At 39.3% G+C, this 26,423-nt stretch overlaps 3 protein-coding genes across 13 annotated transcripts in view; 2 read left to right on the top strand and 1 right to left on the bottom strand.

Annotated features, from left to right (window-relative positions):
* Positions 1–289: 289 nt before the first annotated feature.
* si:ch73-264p11.1 (sh2 domain-containing protein 1b) lies at positions 290–9,259 on the bottom strand. 4 transcript variants are annotated; one of them, XM_017452613.3, is made up of 5 exons: positions 9,183–9,259; positions 3,839–4,018; positions 2,624–2,687; positions 787–949; positions 290–677 (listed from the first exon to the last, which is right to left on the bottom strand). In XM_017452613.3, exons 2-5 carry the CDS (start codon positions 3,979–3,981, stop codon positions 631–633), a joined length of 417 nt encoding a protein of 138 aa, XP_017308102.1. In that variant the 5' UTR covers positions 3,982–4,018; positions 9,183–9,259; the 3' UTR covers positions 290–630.
* Positions 5,208–10,820, top strand: plcxd2 (phosphatidylinositol-specific phospholipase C, X domain containing 2). The gene is made up of 4 exons (XM_017453393.3): positions 5,208–5,992; positions 6,785–7,251; positions 7,703–7,944; positions 9,839–10,820. Exons 1-4 carry the CDS (start codon positions 5,893–5,895, stop codon positions 9,993–9,995), a joined length of 966 nt encoding a protein of 321 aa, XP_017308882.1. The 5' UTR covers positions 5,208–5,892; the 3' UTR covers positions 9,996–10,820.
* A 5,358-nt stretch (positions 10,821–16,178) lies between these two features.
* Positions 16,179–26,423, top strand: part of phldb2b (pleckstrin homology-like domain, family B, member 2b) — a 46,483-nt gene continuing 36,238 nt past the window's right edge. For 7 of the 8 annotated variants that reach the window (XM_053674751.1, XM_053674749.1, XM_053674746.1 and 4 more), the window contains exons 1-3: positions 16,180–16,448; positions 21,981–22,049; positions 22,853–22,976. In XM_053674751.1, the coding sequence (XP_053530726.1) occupies positions 16,422–16,448; positions 21,981–22,049; positions 22,853–22,976 (220 nt within the window). In that variant the 5' untranslated portion in view covers positions 16,180–16,421. Of the gene's footprint in view, positions 16,449–21,980; positions 22,050–22,852; positions 22,977–26,423 lie in introns of all 8 variants that reach the window. The other variant, XM_053674745.1, reaches the window with a different exon arrangement.

Genomic DNA, 26,423 nt, shown 5'->3' with positions numbered 1-26,423 from the left:
TCATCTAATGTTTTTGAAATTCTTTTATACCCCTCTCCTGATCGATTCCTTTCGACTAGTGAGACCCCGTACAGGCTTTGTCAGCTTTTTGAGGACCACGGCTTCAGAAGTCAAATCCCACCGAAACAGCTGGTCTTTATTTGGAGTTATTCCGCCCTTTTCCCATAATAATAAAACTCTAGTAAACTGCCAAAGCGGTCTCTTTATCCCATCTGTAAAATTAATAAACAGTGACAATCCATATCTACAGTTTTCAGAATGCATGTAGGAATTTTCCCTTAGACATGTCCATAAACTAAAAGAAATATTTATTTACATACCGTATAAAAGCCTGGTTCAAGTTTACAACATTTACATTTATTCACCCGATGCACATTTTTAGACAAAGCAGCTATCAAATGAGAATGATTCCAGTATTTTTAACTTCACAATTAATTTGATATATTATGTTTGCACTGGTTTAAACAGGAGGAACAACGATGAGTCTTAAAGACTAAACACGAGAGTTGTTTAAAAGTTCGTCTCATGACCCGCAGTTCATTTTAAACCCGCTGTTTGTTTCTGGCTCCTGAAAGCTTGAGGATATCGGTGAAAAAATTGGGTTAAAAAAAAAATTACAGTACAGAAGAATCAATCGTCTGGCAGCACCTCAACATAATCATCAGTCACATCCACGTCTAAGAGAGGAAGAGAAAAACGCAGGAATTAGAAAAGCTCTATTATGTGTATTAGTGAAATGAAGCTGAAGTAATAAGTTGAATTGTTTGTGAGGGTTCTTTCGCTCACTCTCGTAGTCTGGTTCATCGTTACTGATCACAGATTCCTGATCTGTTTGTTTCCTCTTCACAGAGTAACGTAGACGATTTGCTAAACCCTGATTTCTCTTCTTATAGTGACGAACAAGATCTTCCAGCGTCTTAAAAAACTTCTCCTGTACCCCTGCACTGCTCTGAGAAGACAAAGTGGATTATTTTCCCAAAACAGCACAGAGGTTTATTCTTCTTACACCACAGCAATTTATCAACGATGCAAGGACTTAAAAAAAATATATATTTATATATATATATCGACACATATAAATAAACAACATATTATACTGTGTGTTGAGGCATGTCAGTGAAGTTCCTGTTCTCATTTATGTTAATAGCAGTCATAAATAAGTCATTGCCTCACCAGCTTCCCTTTAATCTCTCTCGTGACATGAAAAAAGTTCAGCTTGTCATCTTTCGTTTTCCGAGAAGCAGCAACCAAGCGTACATGCTTCTGTCTTGAGGACGTCAGAAAATTTCTTCAAAAGTTACAGCTTTACTCTCCTCTGACTGTTACAAATGACTGACACTGGAGACTCATTCCATTACGGTTACATAAACATCTGCTTACTTTTAAAATGAGTGGCGCTTCCGCCGTACGAGTCTCTGCGAATGAGCTATTACTACAGAAACAATAACGTATCATCATTGAGAGAACGAGCGTGTTAAACAGAAACCTTTCGACAGCATGAATACGCAAAAGTTTGTGCACCCTTACAGCAAAATAAAATATTTGCAGCGACATTTTGTCTTACAAAGGTCATTAAAAATGCTCGAATGGTCGTATTAGTTTATTATATTATATCAGTTCAAAAGTTTGCACCCCCTGTGTGATATGATAATGAGTCTTTATTGGTCACGTATTCATTATAGCAGAGTGGAATTCTTTTTTTCTTTGCATACCCCAGCATGTTAGGAAGTTGGAGTCAGAGCGCAGGGTCAGCCAGGATACAGCGCCCCTGGAGCAGACGGGGTTAAGGGCCCAACAGTGGCAGGTTTGCTGCACCAGGGTTTGAACCCCCGACCGTCCGATCAGTAACCCAGAGTCAGGCAGTGATCAGTGATATTATCTAATGACTTAGATGTATGTCCACCTTTTAGCTTTATATCCGTTCTTTTTATCGTTCTTACTCACACGCTGCCTTTTCTTTTTCGGATCAGGTTTGGAGACCAAGAGGCTGATGACAAATTTTTAACTCCTCTTTTTTTAAGGTACCAACATAAATTTTTTTAAATAATACATGCAGGATGATGCAATTACAAAAAGCTGCATACAAGCAATAAGCAATGTTTGGCCTTCGAGCTCATGACCGTATTGCTTATACACATTAATAAAGTTTTGACAGAACAAAAGAATTTAAATTGTCAAACTTACTAAAATATTATTTGTTAATTGCTAAAATGAGAAAGAAAATAACTACCTCTACATGCACTCGTTTAAAGAACTGTCACATTAAAAGAAAAATGCACGCATGGTGTTAATACTTCCTGTGGAAATATCTCACCGTGTACTCACTCACTGTAATTTTTATACAGCTCTGAGTTAAGACCAATTAGCAACTGACTCGCACATTTTTTCAGAATAGATGCCAATAAGTTGCAGTTTGTTTTAATGAAACACATCAGAAACCCTGCGCATCAGCAAGGAGGACTGAGTCCTATAAGTGTGACGTGATTTTAAAGCGTGGAATAAATTGCATATAGCTTGTACTTCATGATTGTATCTCGTGTTGATTAAAAAGCCACATGGCCTGAAATAAAATCAACTTCCCGATGAATATTTAATTTGTTATGATGATGTTTCTCTCACTGACCTGTAAAGTGTAATATCCAGAATGAGTTTGTAGGATCCTGTATGTGTACACCACTTTCTTTTTGCTGTGGGAACAAACAGAAAATCTGTTAACGGCAAACATGCACCAGTTATATTATTCACAACAACAACAACAACAACAACATTAATAATAATAATATTTAGGCTACATATACAATAACAATAATTACTGTAATGCATTCCATAGCACCTTCTTAACACTCAATGTTGCAAATAATAAATACTAATAACAATAATAATTAATAATAAATAAGTATGTAAGTAAATAAATAAATAGTAGTAAGAAGCAAAGATGCATTCCTTTGCATCTTGGTTTTGATTATTTATTGTTCAATTAATCAAAAAGGCCAGAGATTAGAATATTATGCTTTCTCATTTGCAATCTTTTTTAATTTATTTTGTTTTTATGATAGTAAAAAAAACTAAACTTTTATTTATTATTTTATATTTGATCATATTTCATATGAGTTTAAAAAATATATATTATTGACAGTATATAAGCCTCATTATTTAAAAACAAAGAGCTCTAAATGAAATGAAAAACCTGACATTAAAAGAAGGAATACATTTAATAAAAAATCATTTAAACAATTATGATTGTACTCTTTATTGCAAGTTCAGGGTAAAAAAAAAAACAGAAGTAGTTTTGTGGTTGTGACGTGTAAAATGCTAACTTGCAAAAAAACAATTGTGTACTTTAAATCATCTAATATTTAAAAATATATATATTTTTAAAAGATCAATAACAACAACCAGAGCAGCTGCAAGAAATGCAACAGGTGACACAAACAATTTATAATATAATTATTCATTTATCAAATAAACAGGCAATAAGGTTTTTATTTAATGAGGCCCTGAAGGACCTTGGATGTATTTTGGGTGTGACATGGATAAAGAATAAAGGGATAAAGAGAGATTTTTTTTTTTTTTTTTAATGCTGTAGTTATATATTGCTAGGTAAGATATGTCTTGGTATAAATGTGGCCTTCTTCAGGTTCTGAGGAAGTTATAGTGTAGGAAACTGAAAGACTAAAGAGATAACATCTGTACATGTGAAGCTTCAGTATAACACATTGTTCATTCAGCTTTTTTTTCTTTTTTTTCAGTCTTCTACACCTGCCTGCATTTATTATCTGAAGCTCTACAGAAGAAGAAACTTCAAACTGACGAACGGATAAAATAAACCAACACTCACAAGACGCAGAGGCACAGAGCTCCATGGATGGTCTCGCTTTCCCGGATGAGAAACGATCCATCTTTTCCCTTCGCAGACAGGATCTCCTCGCAACGTTCTCTGGTGATGGGACCATGGTAGAAGAGGAGATCCATGTACTCCATCACTCCAGTTCAGTCGCTTCAACAACCTCCACGGGAACTGCAAACACAACCCTCTTCAACTGAACCACGAATTTAAAAAAAAACAACAACAAAAAAAAACAAACAACTGTAGACTTGAACTCAATATTAAATCAGTTTTACTAAATAAAAATCCTCAGAATGGTAGAAGATCCATCACTGATGTTCCGTGAATGTAACTTCTCCAGAACCTTGCACAACCTAGCAGTATGTTTGTGCGCTGTAATGTCATCTTCACACAGGAAATGTGTGTGTGTGTGTGTGTGTGTGTGTGTGTGTGTGTGTGTGTGTGTGTGTGTGTGTGTGTGTGTGTGTGTGTGTGAGTGCGTAGTAAGTGTTCATGCCCATTTCCAATTTGCAAACACTAAATTTAAAACTAAAAGATTTTCCTACAGGTCATTGTTCCTTCGTACTTCATTTCCTTTTCTCCACGCCTTTATTTTCATGTTTATTTTTGTAAATATCAGACACCCGAAGTGAAGGATTATTGATTATTGATAGTGTTATTGATCACACTACGGTGCTGTTGAATTCTGGACATGCGACTGGTTTGAAGAAAAGTATTGATTATTGATATCTCTATAAATACTGTAGAATCCATTGTCCATTATTACAGTATACCTTTGTCTATATAATGTATAAACGGACAGCTTTTTTTTTTCGTTTTTAAGTCCACAGATGCTTTCATGTCTAAACGTGACACTATGGCTGTAGACATTTTGCACACTTTTAAAAACGTGTGCAACCATTCAAACTTTAAACAGCAGAGCAAGGTTAATTACAAGCACATAATAAGGCTGAAATGATCCAGTATTGACTGAAATGTTCTTGTCCCTACTTGCAATCTACATAAACATACTTAGCAATTTCCTGTTTCTAAATGTAAACTACCTCTAGTATGCTGCTGTCTTGCCCAAGTGCCATCGACCTTTCATCGACTGCTTGTGTATTATGAAAAGACATAAATAACAAATACCTAAGGTTTAAAGCAGTGGTGACCAACCCTCTTCCTGTAGGGAACTCTTCTTCTCTTTTTCAGAAGTTCCTTTTTCCTATAGTAACACTTCCACGAAAGTCATACTTGGTCAGCCTTTTTCTGACTCCTCTGTCATGAACATAAACGTTTCGTGTGTTCACAGAGGCCAGAAGGTCACATGATGAAGCTCTTGTGGTTTTCTTTTTATATCTCTGAGCATTAAAAAGGTCTGATCTTGGAGTGAATTTGCGGCGATCGCCCACTCCTGGGAAGATTGAGAACTCTCTTGAAGGCTCTCGATTTGTAAACAATCCTTCTCACTGTAGAATGGTGAATTTCAAATTGTTTGGAGACGACCTTATGATGCTTTCCCAGACTGAAACAGAGCAATGGTTACTTGTCTGAGTTCCTGGCTGACATCCTCTTTCATGGCATGATATAGACACACTCTTATTGCTCCGAACACGAAACCAAACAAAAGTTCTGCTTTTACAGACGTAGTTACACTTCTTGATGATTGCTAATTTTTCTCTTAAGGGTGTCCATATTGTTTCCCATCTGGTTTTGCTTATTCAAATAGCGACATGATTATTAATTAGGTTAATTAATGTTTTGTTAATTGGCTGTTTTTGTCTGTGCAGAAATGTACTAAATCAGTGCACAGGTTTTTAAATATCTGCTTCTTATTGGCTATCACCAGGCGAGGGGGTGGGGCTAATCTCAAACTCCCTTAGTGAGGAAAGCAGGGAGGATAAAGAGAGTGATTTAGGGCTAATCTGATTAACGCTCGGAGAAACGCTCCCTCGGTTTGAGTCGCACAGTCAAGATGAGCCTCGCAACGCTTTCACCGGTTTCATCAACGCCAGATTAGCAGGTATGAAATTTAACACGTTTTAGTGACGTCACACAGCAGGGAGATGAAGACGAGGCCGACGGGTGACACCAGCAATGCGGACTGGATGGGTTCCCTGTGTCCTTCAATCACCGCCATGCCACTTAAATACCTCGCCGTTCCTGGTGGGTCTGTAATTCACCTGATTATCTCCACCAAGAGCTCCTTTTAGTCCTGAAGAAATCCATTCATTAAAAATTCAGTTATGCACACAGATATTGGATTCTTTGAAAGATAATGTTGTGGACTTTTTTATTCTGGCAGAGCAGGAAATTTAGAAAGTGTTTTTTTTGTGGTTAATTCTTCATATGAAATAGTCTCTCTTTAATTTTTTTTTTTTTTTAGTCAACAACTTTATTATATTTCTTCCTGATTAAATCTTGAAGTTTTTGATAAAGTGCTTCTATTCATGTAACAATCACATAATGAATACTGAGAGAAGGAATATTTTTAAATGGGATCGTTTGGTTTGTTAGATCTGGTCTATTTAACGTTCATTTAAATTTGTTGCGGCGATGGAGAATAAGGAGGGAAAAAAGGAAAAATAAAAAACAGATAAAAAATTTTTTTGAGGCGAATCAGTGGTAACTGCCCATGACCCTGAAAAGGATTAAGCGGTATAGAAGATGGATGGATTGATGGATGGATCAGGGGTAACTGGAAATAATTCAATTAAAATACATTTTGAAAAAGAATCCGCTCTTATCCTAGAATTAATTCACTCACGCCACACATCAACACGCCTACAATACCTTACAAAAACCGACTTACAATATTGTTAGATTTCTCATTTCAGGATTATGTTGATGTTTTTTCCAGGCTGGAAAAATATAGGGGGCGCTAACCATTATAAACCACTCCTTTTAAGTTCTGCTGCTATGTTAGAACTTGCTTTCCGGTTCTGCTCTACACTTTAGGTTCTCACGACTCCTTTAGTTTCTGGGTGGACGAACAGGCTCCGGTCGGACCCGATCAGAAGGCGTTCGTCAAGCACCTAGCGTTCGTGTTCCGTCTGCTGGCCAAAAAAGTGATGAAGAAATGGTCCATGACTCAGAATCTGACCTTCAGGGAGCAGCTGGAAGGCGGCATTCGCTACTTTGACCTCCGAGTCTCGTCTAAACCTGGAGAAACAGACCACGAGGTCTACTTCATCCACGGCCTGTTTGGGCTCAGGGTGCGAGACGGACTCAGTGACATCAACGCCTTCCTGAACGCTCATCGCAAAGAGGTCATCTTCCTGGACTTCAATCATCACTACGCCATGAATGACGATCACCATCGCTATCTCATTAACATGCTCAAGGATGTTTTTGGATCGAAGCTGTGCAAGATCAACGTGGTGGAGGACATCACGCTGGACTACTTGTGGGAGAAAAAGAACCAGGTGCTCTGGAGATTTTAAGCTTTTGCATGTAATATGTTGAATAAATCAAATCAGGATGTAAATCCTGACTCATACTGACATCACATGCGAGCTAATTAATAACAGTTAAGCGGTTAGATATTAGGTATGGCGGAAGGACTTGCTCAAATTTGCATATTCATGCATATTCATTCAGACTAGTGTTTTTAATGGTGTTTTCAAGGTTATTTCTAGTCAGACTTATTGTCCAGCTCTCCATGTTTTATAAATAACAATGTTCAAGCTTACTTTAAACAAATTTCTCTAATACGATTAAATACGTCTCTAATGTTGTAGGTCAGGTCGAGGGTGTTACTGTGCACTGACCCTAATCTCAGAGATTACAGTCTTACTTCCTGTCATGAAGATGCCTTAACATATTTAAATGTTAAGTCCATATTTTTGCTCGTTTATTTTGTATTTATACTCGCAGGTCCTGGTGTTTTATCACCACCCGTCCGCTAAGAGCTGCCCACTGATGTGGCCTGGCAGTAAAATCCCAGCGCCGTGGGCCAACACCACCGACACCACCAAACTCATCCAGTTCCTGGAGACCACGCTGGGCGAGAGGGCCAAATACGGCAGCTTCCATGTGTCCCAAGCCATCCTCACACCTCGCATCAAGACCATCATCAAAGGCCTTGTGCGGGGGCTGCGCAACTACCTAGTCGAGAAGTGAGTTAACGAACCGGGTTAAGGCAGGTTGATTCTGATGAAGTTTTCTGTAAGGAGACGTTTTGCAGAAGGAGTCTCCAGTGCTAGCGCTCAGTAAGAGTCAGAGGTAAAGCCGTAACTCAAGTCTTCAGCGCAGAGTAGTTTACTCGTTGTGATTTTTTAATCATTTGACAAGCTGCGTTTCAAAAGGCTGAAAAAAGTGACAACTTCCACAACTTTAAATGTAACTACTCTTAAATACATTTTTCTTTTGCTGTAGTATAAGAGGAATAAAACAATTATTTTCCTAAAACAGCACACCCTGTTGTGATTCATTCCTTACATAACGTGTATATAGTACACAGAATATATCCTATATTCATGTTATCTTCTTCATATAGACTAATGCTCTATATTCTATACCTATAATCCTGTCATTGAAGGAAAAGTGATCAACAAAAGGACTAGTTATAACTAATAGTGAAAAGAATGCATCGGGTACATCGATGAAAGATGTTTGTGGTGCATCTTTTTTGCACGTAAGGATATTATGTTATGTTAGTGTGTAGTATAGCAACCCATAAAACACTGTACATGGCCATATTACAAACTGTTCGCTGGGTGAAGTTTTAGTGTTGTAAAATGCAGTTTTAAAGTAGCCACTAGGTGTCACTGACGTACACAAAATAGTACGTAAAAATCTATAGTCTTCAAAATTATTTTCATTAAGAACATGTGGAAATAGAGGGCACACGGTGGCTTAGTGGTTAGCACGTTCGCCTCACACCTCCAGCTTATGAGTAACAGTAGTGCAGTAGAGAGAGAGAGAGAGAGAGAGAGAGAAAGGGGGGGTAGGAGTAGTGGTGGTAATGGATGTAGTAGCTGACCCGGTCACACCATCGTCAGACTCTCAGGAAGATGTATAATTGTGCCTATGCGCGAGGAAGTGGGAACGTTTGTTATTCCAAGATTATTCCAGGATAGACTGCACTAGAGCTTCTCACTTCCTGGGTTTGTTGTGAAGGAGGAGGAACAACTTTCTCTTTTTGCTTGAAGTTTCAGTCTGTAGCGATTAGTTGGGTTTAACCTCGTTCTCTTGTGCACACACACACACACACACACACCACTGACTGTATATATTACTGGATGTCAAAACTGAGGCCAAATTGTATCCAAGGCCCTCTAGTGGGCTGGCTGGAGTATATTTGTTTAACCCCGCCCATTCCCATGTTAGTGAATAGGAAAGGAGCCAAACGTACCCGTGAAGTGCCTTGAAACGAACAAAGCTATTCGACGTGTTGACGTAAGTTCCACTGAAACAGGAAACAGGAAGTCAGGGCTGGACATATGGAGTAGCTCTGCCACCTTTTTAAAATAGCTAATAGTGCTTAGCCTACCTCACAGCATGGGCTAAGCAATGCTTGACAGTTTGTACCATGGATGTTTATAATGTTGTGGGTGGGACACTTCAGATTCTAGAGAGCATTTGATTGGACAGAAAATCAGAAGTGCAGAATGATGTTATCAAAATTGTTCATCTGTATCGGTGGTAGAAAGAGACTGTAAATTTTCAATGCATATATCTTCTAAATGTGAATTTTGTCATTGTTTTGGAGCGCACTAACTTATAGATAACACTTAAGGCTGACATATTCGTACTAAAAGCCACAAAATGTTCATTTTAATTTCATTTGATGGGGACTTTAAATTACAGATCCACAAATTATTTTCAGAAACAGTGTTCTGTCATTCTTATAGGTTTAGTTAGTTGATATTTTTCCTAATGATGAATGCATTTTATAGGAGTTATTTGAGGATGAATTAAAGGGTGTGGTTAATGAGGTGATTGACAGTTTAGGGTTGGGTTTGAAATGAAGGCACGCTGCTGATGAGTTCTGTGTCCTGTCTTGGACAGGAACTTGCCGGTCATCATGGCGTGGGTGGAGGCGCAGAAACCGGGTGTGGATGGTGTGAACATCATCACCTCAGACTTTGTGGAGCTGGTGGACTTCGCCAACACCGTCATCAGACTCAACGACCTTCTCCTCCCACCGAACCAGGCAGTCACTTGACCCCTACAGCACCCCAAGGACATCGCAACCAAAGTCACGACACCACCATGGAGTTTAGAAATCACATGACCATCAACATCATCACTGACCTGCCGTCATTTTCTAAATTATTGGCACCCTTCATTAAAATGAGTGAATGTAATTTTTTTTCTTACGTGGAAAATTTTTTCTTAAGTCTTATTTATTTTTGTTGGTTTCAAAATCATCAGTGCAATAAATGAATGTTTTTTGTTGAAAAAAGTCGTGTTCGGTTGCAGCCTGACAGAGAGAGCCCCATGACAGCCATAAACCCCTGTTTGGGCAAAGCCCTGTGATGAGAAAAAGGCCCTAGGTTGAACAGAAGTCCCTCCTGGGCACAACATGTGTTGAAACATGTTGGGCCGAAGCCCCTGCTTGCCCAAAGCCTCATGTTGCACAGAAGTCCTTGATTGGCCAGAGCCCCACACTGGGCAGAAGCCCCATGTTGGGCTAAAGCCCCATGTTAGGCAGAGGCCACATCTTGGGCAGAAGCTCCTGGTTGTTGGCCAAAGCCCCATGTTGGGCAGAAGCCCCATGTTGGCCAAAGCCCCATGTTGGCCAAAAGCCCCATGTTGGACAGAAACTACTGGTTTGCCAAAGCCCCACACTGGGCAGAAGCCCCATGTTAGGCAGAAGCTCCTAATTGGCCAAAGCCCCATGTTGAGCAAAGTGGGTAGCAAAGAGGTCACTTGATGTTTTTTTAAATAATTTTTTTAATATAATTTTATGTTAAATCATCTGAAAGGGTGCCAATAATTAATTGGAGTTGACTTTAAAATAGATTATTATTATTGTTGTTGTTGTTGTTGTTGTTGTTGTAAAAAAAAAAAACATGGTAATTTATTTTTTTTATTTATTTTTTATTTTTATTTTTAACACTCAGAGTTAATAAACGTAATGAGGTCAATCTAATTTATTTGTGATGTTCATTCCCTTTCTGCTCGCTCTGAGTAATCGTCTGCTCTCGGGTTGTGGAAAGTCGGGAATGCTGGTGCAGAAGATGGGGACAGTTTTGTGGTTGGTGTCTCGAGCGTATTTCTGCTGTAATGTTGGGTTTCAGCTGAACACACGCTTTCTCTATCTCAGCATCTCTGTCTATTTCCTCTCTTTCCTCTCCGCCAGGCTGCAGGTTTGCACTTCAGGGCTCAGGTCAGGAGCAAACACTCGAATCTCATCAGCTTTTAAATGCTTTATTTTTCTGCTGGAAAGAAATTATTTATCTTGCCTGAGCAAAAAAACAAGGAAGGTGACAAACTCATTGTGTAATTACACCGATGGCTCGATTGTTTCTGCGGACATTTTGGGAAGTTTGCTGTGTGTTTGTATAAGAGGTTTGCTTTATCCAGAAGCCGCAGTGACCGCGAGCAGCTGCTTGTGCCAGACAGATCCTGACAATGATCAGTTTCTCCATTTAGACTCTTCTCTTCTGAAACTCTATGTTTAGATGTTCCGTCTCAGTATAAAACAACACACACACACACGAGGGTCGCTCAGATAAGCTTCATTTTTGTTTCAAGAGAGAGAATAAAGAGAGAGAATAGAGAGAGAGAATAGAGAGAGAGAATAGAGAGAAGCGGGTGAGGGAGCGAGCATTTATAGCTGCTGTAACGTAAGTGAGAACAGGAACTGACTTGTTGAATGTAACTATAAACAGATAAAGAGTATGACGTGTTATTCTAATACATAACACAATTGAACTTGTTGAGGGAGAAGAAGTTCTGGAATGTTCCCAGATTGGACTTTCAGGCGTCACTGAAATACAGAGAGAAGAAAACAAGAGATCTAATCGTCTCCACACAGGGTTTTTGTTTCTGCCTCCATTACATGCACCATTTCCTTTCTCCTCCAGATTCTGCTTTTCATTTCCATCCTTAATGACCGAGTTTAGATTCTTTATTCTAAACGACGGTTTCCTTACACACACACACACACACACACACACACACACACACACACACACACACACACTCACACACACACACACTGAGATTTATTATGCTTAGAAAATATTCAGGGAAATGAAGTGTGCTTTCATCTCTTATAGTGAGAATGTGTTTGGAGTTTATTTTGTGTGCAAAAGTTTGTGTACCCTATTACTATGCCTAATTCTCCCCATTATTTCATTGTGCATTTCTGTCTTGATGTAAAATCTTGTTATCCCATCCTTCAGCGAGTTCAGAGAGAGCTTGTTTTCCTGATTCTGCGCAAAGCTTAACTCGACTGCTCGAGACTTTGAGCCTGTTTGATCTTTTAACACCTTAAACACGACTCAATGGGGATACAAACTTTTAAGCATGCTTATAACAAAAAGTGATATTAAAGCTGGGTCTGAATCAGAAAGGTTTATTTTAATATTTATTTATTATTTTTTAAAAATATTAATTCTGGGATTATTTCAGATTATTAACTCTGAAGTAAACAGCAATGCTTTAACTCGAGCTCAGTCATCATTAACACTTTTTTCTTAGCATAGAAAACTTTTGAGTTTAGAGTAATGAAAGAGGAGGACTGAAGTTTACTGTATAAATAAATAAATAAATAAATAAATAAATAAATAATAGCTTAAATGCATGTTAAACAAAATTTGATGCAACTGGATTAATTTATAAACTTTGTTTGTCCAGTTAATCCAGGTTAAAGTTTAGACCTTGTTGGTGCAATCTGGCCTAAAATGTGCTTATAAACTGAGAAACATTATGAACATGAAGATTCACCGTAAAACATCTTCCTGTTATCCCTCGATTTTCTCTAGCAGAAACTTGGGGGGGGGGGGTTTACAAACTTTTGCACTCACATCTATACTACCTGAATTTTAGCACTGAAACCGAACAGATCATTAAAAAAGAAATCATCTGACTTTATAACAAGTACTCCTCAGGTGACTCTTTTCTTTCCCTCCTGCTCACTCTGTCACTCCCACTCATTCCTGCTCCTCGTTCATCCCTCCCTCCCTCTCTATCGTTCTTGTTTTCATTCTGTCTCCCTCACCCTCACTCTTTCCCTCCCTCCCCTCCCCTCCCCTCCCCTCCCTCGGCTGATGAGATCCAGGTCTTCATGTGGCTTCTGAGTCAATATCCTACATAAAGAGATGCTAATTGTTCTGTAATTCCACATGAGCAGCTCAGGCCCTGTGGCTTCCAGCTGGCGCAGGAGATTCGGTTGGATCTTTCGTTCCTTTTATTTCTCCTTCTTTAGTCTATTTGAGGATCCTGTCGGGTTCTCCCGGGCTCTGAGGAGAGGCAAGACTTTGTAAACTGCCGCTGCTCCGTTTCTCAGACAGTTTTACCCCGGGTGAGAGCATAATGATTAATGATGGTGTGTCTTATACAAATGAAGGTTCACCAGAACCAGTCTGCTAATCATACGGTGGATGGAGCTGTCAGTCTTAAACTTAATCATTTTGCTCTAACAGCACGTCCTGAAGGGTTTTATTTCCTCACAGAAACTTTTATGAACCCTTCAATGCAAAGAAGCATAAACTCCTCTGTCCTGAAGAATAAAGTTACAAAGCTCTGACACTGGAGACTCCTTCCGTAAATAAGGAGTTATATAAAAAACTCCTTACACAAAATTTCACCAATCAACAATTAAATGATTTTTTTTTCATTGAGCTGTTACTATAGAAACTGTAACATATTAAAACACGTGCATTAATATAAACCTGTGATTTCAGTACTTCCAGAAAATTAATCAGCACTTTTTGACCAATCGGAATCCAGAATTCAGCAGCGCCATGGTGTACTCTGGATTTCGCACATCATATGACTTTTAAGGAATAAAAGTGTCTTGAAAGATTTAGAAAAGACTGGATGACTTGACTGTATGATATTGATAACTAATAAATAAGTAATAAATAAATAAAATCATATTGCACCTTTCTGAGATTATCCTCAGTATTGTTAGTATATTGAGAACATCGATATCTCCTTCTGCTTTTTACGTATAACAGGTGTTTAATATAAGGCGACAAAAACATAATGTATTTTATCGGAATTTAGAAAATAAAGAATTCTATTATAATTGCATCATAGCACCAATAAAATCCCCACGCCTGATGAATGATGGCTGAATGAATGTTTGATTTCGTGTCTCAGCTCTAGTGTGGTGTCAACATGGGCTTTAACACGTGCTTATTATTTTTTATGCAAAAGACAGCGTGCACTTTTGACCTGATGTTCTAAACACAACCTCTCTTTAACGTTCTTCTAGTCTTAAAGCCATTTCCAACTCGGTGACCACAAACAAGCTTTCTAACTCAGAACACATGGGGAGAGAAGTTAGAGAAGAACTGATCGTTTATATAAACACGAGCGTCCATTTTCTTTTTTGTTTCTGCACAAAAATCTGCTCAATAACAATAATAATAATAATAGGGCGCATGGTGGCTTAGTGGTTAGCACATTCGCCTCACACCTCCAGGGTCCGGGGTTTGATTCCCGCCGGGGCCCTGTGTGTGCGGAGTTTGCATGTTCTCCCCCGTGCTGCGGGGGTTTCCTCCGGGTACTCTGGTTTCCTCCCCCAGTCCAAAGACTGGGTAGGCTGATTGGTGTGTCTAAAGTGTCCGTATGTGAGTGTGCCCTGTGATGGACTGGCACCCTGTCCAGGGTGTACCCCGCCTTGTGCCTGATGCTTTCTGAGATAGGCTCCAGGTTCCCCCGCGATCCTGAAGAAGGAGAAGATGGATGGATGGATGGATAATAATAATTAAAATCATAATCATAACAATAATAATGTCCACATAAATACTTACAGGATAGTGAATAACATCATATTGCACTAAGGGAAAACATTTGCAGTGCAGCAAAAAATTAAAATAAATCACTGTTATGATGATAATTAACAAATGATTTATAAACAATAACAAAAAAATTGGCGCTCTTTTATAGAATGAACAAAATAAAATAAACTTTCCACTTAATCTGGAAATGATATTTACCTTTACTTCCAATAAAATTCATACTGATATTAACCTTTATATATATATATATATATATATATATTTATATATATATATATATATATATTTATATATATATATATATATATATATATATATATATATATATATATATATATATATATATATATATATATATATATATATATATAATTGTTGTGCACTGAGCCTGGAGAGTTTTATTTTCAACTGAGGGGAATTTGTGAGTCCAACTGATTTTTTTTTTAATGTTTGCAAAATATTGCAATATTGCATTAAAATAAAAGTAAAAGAATCACAGATTGCATGTGTTTTGTATTTTTATGTATTACACATTTTTATAAATTTGATAAATTGATCAAGAGGAAAAAAGAAAATGATCATCACATCTAGAGTTTTTACTAAGAATACTAATCATCCATCCATCTTCTATTCCGCTTTATCCTCTTCAGGGTCACAGGGAACCTGGAGCCTATACCCGAAAGCATCAGGCACAAGGCGGGGTACACCCTGGACAGGGTGCCAATCCATCACAGGGCACGCTCACATACACATTCACACACCCATGGACACTTTGGACATGCCAATCAGCCTACCATGCATGTCTTTGGACTGGTGGAGGAAACCGGAGTACCTGGAAGAAACCTCCACAACACGGGGAGAACATGCCTACTCCGCACACGCATGCCCCGGCAGGGATCAAACTCCAGACCCTGGAGGTGTGAGGCGAACGTGCTAACCACTAAGCCACTGTGCACTGTGTTTATAAATAGATAATTATAAACTGTGACTGTTAGGGACACACAGCTGCTATTTGTTTTATATGTATTTAGGATTTTTTTTTTTAAAGAAACGAATGAATGAAATGAAAGGGAATCATATACCAGGTGAAACTGATGCCAAATAAGTGTCATTAGTGTAATTTATACGCAACGATGTCACAAATAATAATGATAATAATAATAATAATAATAATAATAATAATAATAATAACAATAATAATAATGATAATAATAATAATAAGAAGAAGAAGAAGAAGAAGAAGAAGAAGAACAATAATAATAATAATAATAATAATAACTGCATAAACGCTCTTAGGGGTTATTTCAGTTGGTTACTGAAGGCACCGTGGTGTTTAAACACCTCATGATTATCCTTATTATCAGTGCAGAAGGGGCGAGACTGAGGTCACGACTGCGCATGCGCACACGCAGGTCTTCCAGCTGTGGCGCATTCCACCGCTGGTGGAGCGGGACGAGGGCGCGCGCGTTCGGTGTCAGTGTCGCTCCTTTCAGTTCCCGTGAAAATTCACCGCTTTATTCACGACATAATCCCGAATTAATCCGAACACAACACGAACAGTGTCGCTCTGTGTTGCTTCCCGGGTCGTGTTTTTGTTGTTGTTTACTTTCTCTCTTTTTTTCTTTTTTTTGGGGGGCACGTGAGGAACGCGACACTTGACAGGATCGTCCATGATGACGGGCATCGGATCTGCCTCGGTGAGAGATTTCAGATTTTATGTTAAGGGTTTATATGATAAAGTACTTTCCGAGTTTTTTTTTAAATCATGTTAAAATAATGATAATAAGTACTGCTGTAGAACTTCTCTCCTTATTGTGCACGAGCACATTACAGTTTGTGGTGAATGTTAATCTGTATTTAGGCACCAAATATATATATATATATATATATATATATATATATATATATATATATATATATATATATAGTAATAAACAATTATTTTAATTGTTTATATATTTATAAATATTGGGGATGGTGGGAATTTTGTAGACTGTGGGGTTGTGGGCTAGTTGGGGGTTATGATGTGTTTGGGGGGTTGTAATGTGTTTGGGGGGTTATGGGGTAGTTGGGGTTATGTGTTGGGGGGGTTGTGGAGTAGTTGGGGGTTGTGATGTGTTTGGGGGGTTGTGGGGTAGTTGGGGGTTATGGGGTAGTTGGGGGTTATGTGTTGGGGGGGTTGTGGAGTAGTTGGGGGTTGTGATGTGTTTGGTGGGTTGTGGAGTAGTTGAGGGTTGTGAAGTGTTTGGGGGGTTGTGGGGTAGTTGGGGGTTATGGGGTAGTTGGGGGTTATGTGTGTGGGGGTTGTGGGGTAGTTGGGGGTTGTGATGTGTTTGGGGGTTGTGGGGTAGTTGGGGGTTATGGTGTGTGTGGGGGGTTATGGGATGTTTGGGGGGTTATGGGGTGTGTGGGGGGGTTATGGGGTAGTTGGGGGTTATGGCGTTTTTGGGGGGTTACGGGGTAGTTGGGGGTTATGGAACCCTTCAGAAACCTTTTTGCAACTATTACTGAAAACTGAATGGTTCCTAAAAGAGCCCTAATAAAGAACCCGCAACGCATGATGTATTGAAGTAAACTGTAGGCCGTACAGTGTAAAAGTCTGAGGTTTTTTTGCATTGCATGGGTCATTGTTCTGCGGTCCTTCACACGTTATTTCACTCTGTTTTAACTCACGTAATCATTAACCAGCTGCTGGAGTGATGTAAGTGTGTTAACCCTTTCATTCATGAAGTATCAGAAATCATATCCAGATTTTTAAATATCTAACTAATGTAAAGAATGTATTTAATAAAGGCGTTCACTAGACGATCATTTAGCGGTTTTTATTTTCTTTTCTTGCTTTCTGAGACAACTTGAGGAACCACTAAAAGTTCTCCCAGGATTTCAGGAACCTTTTGATTGTAAGAGCAGGACTGAGTAACATGGTGTCGATGGAGCGATGACTGTACAGGTCTCTCTGTTGCCCCTGCATACCAAAAGATGTTAGGTCAAGTCTTTGGCACAAGTCTTGGCACGACCTGAGATTGTTTGTGTTAAATTCCATCTTTTGTTTAAAGATAAAGATGATACAGGGATACTGGAGAGAGAGAGAGAGAGAGAGAGAGAGAGTACATCACGAGAGATCACATGGAGTACTAACCACTCACAATAACAACCTCTGTTTGTAAAGCTTTCCAAGATGCACCAATAAAGTATAGGTGTGAATTTAAATATTTGGTATAGAAAAGGTGGTATGGTGGTATAGAAAAAGGTGGTATGCAGGTGGTATAGAAATGGTCACATGACCAGACGCATCCCAGTTTGCACCTCATCTGCAAGACGCTGGCGTCCTGATTTGTGTGAAAGGACATCAGCAAAACATAACTTATTATCAAACTCAGTTCAATGTAGATTTCTATTTTGATCCCCAATAATCAAACCTGAGGTGAGAGACAGTGGCATATTTCATAAAATATAATACTCGGTAACATGACCTGCGGAAAATGAATTTTTATAGCTGCTATAACGCAAGTGAGAACAGGAACTAACTCGTTTTGAGAACTTTTAATGTAAATGGATAAAAAGTACAACTTGTTTTTAATAAATAAATGAGATGCCGAAGCGATTCGACATCTCAAATATCTAACATATGACAGGTATGTGATAGAACACACTCATGCAAGGAAATGTCATGAAAACGAAAACTACTACGAATCTGTTCGAAGCCCGTTTTAGTTTCCCGAATGGCTCTTAAATCGTCAGGAACGTCAACGATTTTGGTAATGGCGCACACCTGCGAAAACACTTCCTCGTCTGTTTCAGACGTTTACACGTGCAAACATATGAAGCGTTAACAGCCAGAAGAGCAGGAGAACATTTCGTTATACAGCTAAAGTGTGTCGAATTAATATTCGGCTTCTCAGCATTCCGTGGTGATTAGGATTACTTTTCCAAAGCGGTAGACTTAAAGGAATTTGAGTCGTTTGCTTTTTGTATTGCTGTAATGGCGAGAACAGAGAGAAGACTGTCTGCCTGAAGGTCCTGACATGGCCGAGGAAAGAGAGAGAAAGTGTGTGTGAGACGAGCGAGGGTTGGTTTGTCTCGTCATATGTAAGAGGGAAGCTAACGACGACCACGAGGAGGCAAGACACAATGAGAGCTTTGTCCCGAGTGGCACAGGTTGGCGTTTGGGACGCAGTCATGATGGCCACTGAGAGAGATCAGAAGCTCATCAGAAGCCATCAAACTTCAAGCTCGTCTTCCTGAAGCGCAGATTCAGATTAATGCTTGACGTAGTGGACATATTTTCTGATGAACGGTTGTCAAAGTGAGGCCTGTGGATCGACAGGGTTCCATGGAGAACAGTGGAGCATCATTGGGAGTTCCAGGTTCGAATCCCAACAATGCTGAAGTTATCTACAACCAGGAGTGAAGAGATCAAAAGAGACGGGAAGTCCACTGACAATTACAGGGATTCTAACCAATCATGGGCGTCAGTAAGCTAATGTATGTGGAAGAGGGTAGATATCATGGTGCACTGCCTTGTGATGGCACATGAACAGCAGGTGGAAAAGATGTGGTTGGCTGGCATCGTGGGAAAAATCTCCCCAAAAAAGCTATTATCAAATTTGATATTAAATATAGAACTTTAATAACATTAAAGTTATTAGTGCATTGTATCGCTAACTTGATTTGAATGAATTTGAATCCAAACTTCAATAACTCCAAAACAAGCACGTTCTGCATTCTTCAGAAGGTTCTTTGTACAAATAATATTATTAATAAATATGGTCTAATCATTTTTACATTCATTTGAACTCGGTCTTGACTTGGACTCGACCTTCCCAATGTTTCGGTTGTGACTCGATCTCGGCTAGTCCTGGTCTTGGATAATGTAACGTAATGTAACTTGAATCTAATGACGATTTTAATAAAACCGGTGCTCTGTCCAGGAGATTAAAGCTGCAATAAATATCCAGAATATTATCGCGCACATTTAAATACCGATTCTGATATTTAAATAGTCGGATTATGTTCATAAATAAATGTGTACTGAGGGGGTCTGTGGAATAAAAAGGAGAACCGCCTCATTAATCCACTGTTTGTGTTAGATTAGGAATGAACAGACAGTTTCCCGGTTTAAATCCTCCACACCCTGCCGGCCATGGCACCTCGTGTCAGCTCCCATAATGCCGTTCGTCTCAGACTTTATTCGCTAAAGCTCTAATCATGAATAGGGAGTCTCCACATGCACACTTTGATCATTTTCCTCGCTGTCAGAATCAAGGTTTCCTCTGACTCTCCAACGCTCCCTGCAACTTCCCCGGTTTAGGGAAAACACAACATTGCTTGGATTCAAACCAAAAGCTTCCTCTTATTGTTTAACTTGTTTCACAGACGTTCCACAATATTAAATATAACTATAAATGGATAAAAGTGATGTATGACGTGTCATTGTTTAATAAGTGTTGTTATTTGTGTCGGTGTGATGAAGCAGAGTTACTGTTACCACCCTGAAGCTGATTATTTTCCTATAACAGCACGTTCCAGTGTGTGTTATTTTCCTCTTCCACCATAGCGATGTACCAACGATTACATTCAGTTGATAAGACAAAAAAGAAATCACAGCTTTTCGTGTTACTAAGAAACCGTAAAGAAGCGTAAACTCCTCTGTCCTGAAGATGTCGCAAAATTAATCGACACCTTCTGACCAATCAGTATTCAGAATTCAACTCATCCAGACCTCACCTCTTCTACGGGTCTGATAAGCGTCTGCAGTGGGTGGCGTTACGGAATCCGTCTGGCGACTGTGTTTACGTCCTGGGGCCGACATACCTGGCTGTCTCTCGTGCCAGAGCGCCAGCTCAGTCCTGTCCGAACACGCCCACCCACCTGACAGAATAGGGGTAGAGGAGCAAGAGTAGGAGGGTTCTTGCTAAAAGAGGTCTTGAGAAGGTCAGAAAGTGTGTCAGGATTTTGTTAACTGCCCTCTGAAGAGGTTAGCAAACAACACAGGACCTCCTGACCTCCTTTCTGCAGACAGAACCTGTGTTTTTGCTTTCTCAGGTCTGAAATGTGTGTATTGTGTTTGGCGTGATAAGAGGAAGGAGATTAGAGGGAATAAGCAGTGCAGCGTGAACCAGCAGTGAGCTCATGTGGGAAACGAGCGCTCAATCAGAGGAAACGGAGGTGACACAAGGCAGAACGTTGGGGAGGAGGGAGAGGAGGACAAACTTCTGGTTTATCTGAGGCTTTAGAGGAGTCTGAACAATATGTAGACTGCATTTAGAGCTACAAATGAGAAGGTTCTGGACATGTTTATTACATCTTGCAGTGTCTTTTTGTCAAGAGGGTCCGTGGTACAATCCTTTAGAAAACTGAGAGCCTTTAACTAGCCAAAGAACACTTGAGGAACCTGTTGAGTAAAAATCCATTCCAACACTACTCCAACACAAGAAATACACACACTACGCTGTCTTACATAGAGCAGTTTCCTTTCTTCTTTCCTTTCTCTGTCAGTATCTTCTGTATCTGAGGGATTCTCTAACTTTTTTCAACCACAATCCCAATGGAGCTACAACATGTACTTTATATTTGTATAATATTTGAGCTAAGGCTATAAACTAAGCTGGTTTATTTAGTTAAATAATAATAAAAAAAAAAAGTTAAATAAACCCTCAGGTTGTTGTTGGAGAACTTGTTTAATATATTCCTTATTTAACTGCCCGAATCTCCTCAGTCCAGCTGTGGAACACATGAGCGCGTAGGAGGAACCTTTCTGCCTCCATTTCCATCTCCTATAGCGTGTCCATTCTCACCGTTCCTCCGCTGGTCATGCATGCCAAGCCCTCCCAGTGACTCGTGGGAAATTGTAGGCTCGGAACATTCTTGCATGTTCCTCCCACCCTTAGCACCGTCGCCTTCAACTCCTTCAGAACTTTCTTCACACGCACATTCCACTGTGTGCAACCGTGCATCTGAGAGCGATTGTGTGTCCAGTCTTTATGTATTTATGTCCTTTTTTTGCACTAATGTGGAAGTACTCATGTGTTTAGGAGTAATCACCAGCCTTTTATTCCCTTATCAGGTTTCACACAGTGTTGCTCCTGAAGCTCTGAGATTCAAATGAATAAGTCAGATGTTGTGGGATAAATATTCAGCATGTACTGTAGGTCACGGAGTAGTGCTAATGTGTGTGTGTGTGTGTGTGTGTGTGTGTGTGTGTGTGTGTGTGTGTGTGTGTTTTTTAGGACGCTGAGAGAGACAGGTCTGACAGCACATTGCAGCCGGAGTCAGACCAGAACCTCACGCCTCCTAAGGTAAGTTCAGAGCTCTTATTAATTCTCCGACAGTAAAAACAGGATTAGGTTCAGCTGTGGGCGTGTCTCCACACTAACGTTCTCCAGCCATTATGCAAATTTCCAAAAAGTCCACAAAACCGTTCTGAAACTGTTCTTAAGTGAAATATTCAAGATAAAAATGATCATAACACTGTTGAGAACTGTGTACTTCTACTAGTTTGTACAAAATACAAAGATAACTAATTAGTGGAGCTTCATCGTAACTGCGGAATCCTTAGCTAGCTAATTGCTAACAAAATGGAGCGCTAGCATGACCCGTCACTGCCTGAGACTACGTCCCAAATCACATACTACCGTAATGAACAGTACATTATAATACTATAGTACAGTGTGAATTTTTGATGCAGACGAAAGACTGAATTTTTTTTATTTGCATCTCAGCCAATCATGTTCAGGCTTTCTAACATGCAAATAAATAAAACAATTGTTCAATAAAAAAATAAACGGATGAAGCTTGACATATCCCTGCTGGAATTTTTTTTATCCATTAAAAAAAATCTTTAGTGGTTTCCAATACATAAAGGCCCTTAATGAGCGTTGGTTTAATGACGTCCATCAGATTCCAGGGATTTTCTGGTTATCATTAAATATCCCTGGAACCCAGGATAGATGATTACTATCTAAATGAACTCACCATTAGGAACAACATGAACCTACCATTACAGGCCATCAGAAACACATTCAAACTCTTTAAGAACCGTTAGAAATCTCTTCTAATCAGTTTTCAGCAAGTTTAAATTGAGATACTGTGTGATGTACAGAGTTCACCTTTGGACCTGATTGACACGGGGAAAGGACTGAAGGTTCAGAGTACAGCGCCTCACCTGGTCAGTCTGGGGAGCGGCCGGCTTAGTGTGGCCATCACCGTACTACCTCTGAAGGAAGGTAAGTCCCTTACAGACGAGTCACACGAATGGTACATTTTCCACGTATGATTAATGTACACGTGATTCTGTAATGATTCCTTGGAGCCATGAATCAAGTGTTCAGAGACTATAGAGCTCAGTGATTGGTTGTTGGGAATAATAGTGCTCAGTGATTGGTTGTTGGGAATAATAGAGCTCAGTGATTGGTTGTTGGGAATAATAGAGCTCAGTGATTGGTTGTTGGGAATAATAGTGCTCAGTGATTGATTGTTGGGAATAATAGTGCTCAGTGATTGGTTGTTGGGAATAATAGAGCTCAGTGATTGGTTGTTGGGAATAATAGTGCTCAGTGATTGATTGTTGGGAATAATAGAGCTCAGTGATTGGTTGTTGGGAATAATAGAGCTCAGTGATTGGTTGTTGGGAATAATAGAGCTCAGTGATTGATTGTTGGGAATAATAGTGCTCAGTGATTGGTTGTTGGGAATAATAGTGCTCAGTGATTGGTTGTTGGGAATAATAGAGCTCAGTGATTGGTTGTTGGGAATAATAGAGCTCAGTGATTGGTTGCAAGTCCAACACAGTAATGCTTTACACTCTGATGGAGAGTCAATGAATCTGCTGTCTCAACTCATATCTCAGCAGCTGTGATGTGAGCTGGAGAACCGTTTCGAGTTCACTAGCGTCTGCTCAAATAGTCAGGTTTGTCACTAAGCTGTGTTTTCATTAATGTCAGTAAAAGGGTCTAAAATGTCACCAACTCTAGCGACAAAATCTCTAAGTTGGCAACACTGATGAGATCAAGGTTTAAACGAAAGGGGATTGTTTGAGACTGACCAATCATAACCATGGGAACAATCCTCTTATCCCCGCCCTCAAATTAAATTATTTTTAACTTGACTCGTGAACAGAATGCGGCCTCATGTCTCTGCTGATCTCTTGCAGAATGAAAGACCAGAAGTACACTCACTTCACTGCATCTCACACTCTTTGTTAATAAGCACCCTCGCTAACACTCTTCCACACACTCACATCAGCCGCCTTCTGTTAATGATACTGTTTAAATGCCATACAACCCTTTCCGATAGAATACACTTCCTACTTTAAGCTGTTCCCTCAGACGGATTAAAGAAACAACCATTAAGGCCTCTCAATTCTTTAAAAATGTACGTCACCATCATCATGATAACTGGAAAAGCTTCTAACAGCTAGTTAGCTAACACTCCTAGCTCGATAATTACCTCTCTAACTTATAGAAATGCACTTTTAGTGTGTGGTATGTGATTTGGGACGCTGCCACAGGAAGATGCTGAGAGTTTCAATCATCAAATAATAAAAATAATAAAAATAAAAAAATAATAAAAATGACCAATAATTGGGAGTTTGTAAAGCACAAGGGTTCTACGAGCATTCTTTTAAGGTTCATTGGATAACGAAAGGTTTTTTAGCTTTCATAAAATGGTTCAAAAAGAATGAGCTTAAATCTTTAAGGCCTTCTTTTTGCACCTCCTATTGAGGAAAGGTAAATCACTGTGTATGGTTAGAGTCAGCTTAGTAATTCACCTTAATTAACCCCTTAATTAACCCCTAATTAATGTTTTTAAAAATACCAAAAACAACTAAGAATTGGGATTTAGTGAAATATTTTAAATTAATAAAGGACTAGCTTAATCATGGATTTTGTGTTTCAGGGGTCCAAGCACTGGCCCCTTTGTGTATCATGGTGGAGCGTGTATGTACTGTGTGTGTGTAGGTTTCTGATCTGTAAATAAATCAGGCAGTATGTTTTGACGTGTCTGCTCTGTGTGAGCGACTCTGTGGGCGAGAGGATGCACATGACATCTATTGTTAGTGCAGCCTGTGGGCCTGAGGGAGGACGAACCCGGCGTTAAGGTTATCTGAGAGGAAGGAGAAGAGGTGAAGAGGTCATCTTTCTGATGCTCACATTCCCATCATGCACGCCGGGTGTGGCTCGTTCTGTTTATGTCGAGTCAAATCTTTTTATAGAGACAGAGAGGAGGATTCAGCTGAGTTTCAATTTCACACATGGCAGGTACACACATTTTTCTCTTCAGCTCAAACTTCTCTACAGGAGACGCAGACAGGAAATGAATCAGAACAGAGACAGAACAAGGCAATGACCTCACTTCCTCCACTGCGTTTGTGATAGTAGATGCAGAGGCAATAAAAGTGCACGGATGTCATTTTCATGTGATTTTTTTTTTTGTCCAGCTGCAAATTACAGGTTTCGATGAACGTCCAGTTCTAATACGTTATCGTTTCAATAGTAACCGCTCATCGTTGATATGGTGAAGTTTTCATAAAGTAAGGAGACGTTTGCTTAGCATTTATGGAAGGAGTCTCCAGTGTCAGCGCTTTGTATCAGTCCGAGGAAAACCGATGTAACTTCACTGACGGTTTTCAAATGTCTTCAGGACAGACGAGTTTACACTTCTTTTGCGGTTTCCTTTGAACTTGACAAACTATATTTTATTAAACTCAAGAGAGAGAGAATAAAGAGAGAGAGAATAAAGAGACAGAATGAAGGGAGAGAATAAAGAGAGAGGGTATAAAGAGAGAGAATGAAGAGAGAGAATAGAGAGGGAATAAAGAGAGAGAGAATAAAGAGAGAGAATAATGAGAGAATAAAAAGAGAGAATAGAGAGAGAGAATAATGAGAGAATAGAGAGAGAATAATGAGGGAATAAAGAGAGGGAATAAAGAGAGAATAAAAAGAGAGAATAGAGAGAGAGAATAATGAGAGAATAGAGAGAGAATAATGAGGGAATAAAGAGAGGGAATAAAGAGAGAGAATAAAGAGAGAATAATGAGGGAAAAAAGAGAGAATAATGAGGGAATAAAGAGAGAATAAAGAGAGAGAATAATGAGGGAATAAAGAGAGGGAATAGAGAGAGGGAATAAAGAGAGAATAGAGAGAGAATAGAGAGAGGGATGGTGAGGGAACGAGTGTTTATAGCTGCTATAATGTAAGTGAGAACAGGAACTCACTCGTTTCGTGGAAGTTCCACAACATTAAAGGTATTTATAAATGGATGAAACGAGTTGCGTGTAATTCTTTAACAAATAAAAAATAATAAATGTTGGAAAAATTACTGTGGGATACAACAAGCATAAAAGAACAAAGAGGAATAAATCTCTTCAGGAAAATATCAACAAATAATCAGCATTGTGCCGCTAACAGTAACTCCACTTCATCACACCATCCTGATGTTGATTATTTTCTTATAACAGCATCACACACACACACACACACACACACACACACACACACACACACACACACACACTGTTTTCTTTCTTACACGTCAGATTGATGATAATATTTCCGGGTATTTTTCCCTTTCTTGGGGGTATTTTTTCCCTCCTTTCCTCTTTTATGGTTTATTTAATCCCAGGCTTTACAGGAATGGCGTTCCACATCCTACGGCTCAGACTGTAATGCCGA

The sequence above is a fragment of the Ictalurus punctatus genome, chromosome 23 (genome assembly GCF_001660625.3).
Source record: "Ictalurus punctatus breed USDA103 chromosome 23, Coco_2.0, whole genome shotgun sequence".
Taxonomy (NCBI): Eukaryota; Metazoa; Chordata; class Actinopteri; order Siluriformes; family Ictaluridae; genus Ictalurus; species Ictalurus punctatus.
This window is presented reverse-complemented; position numbering and strand designations above follow the sequence as displayed.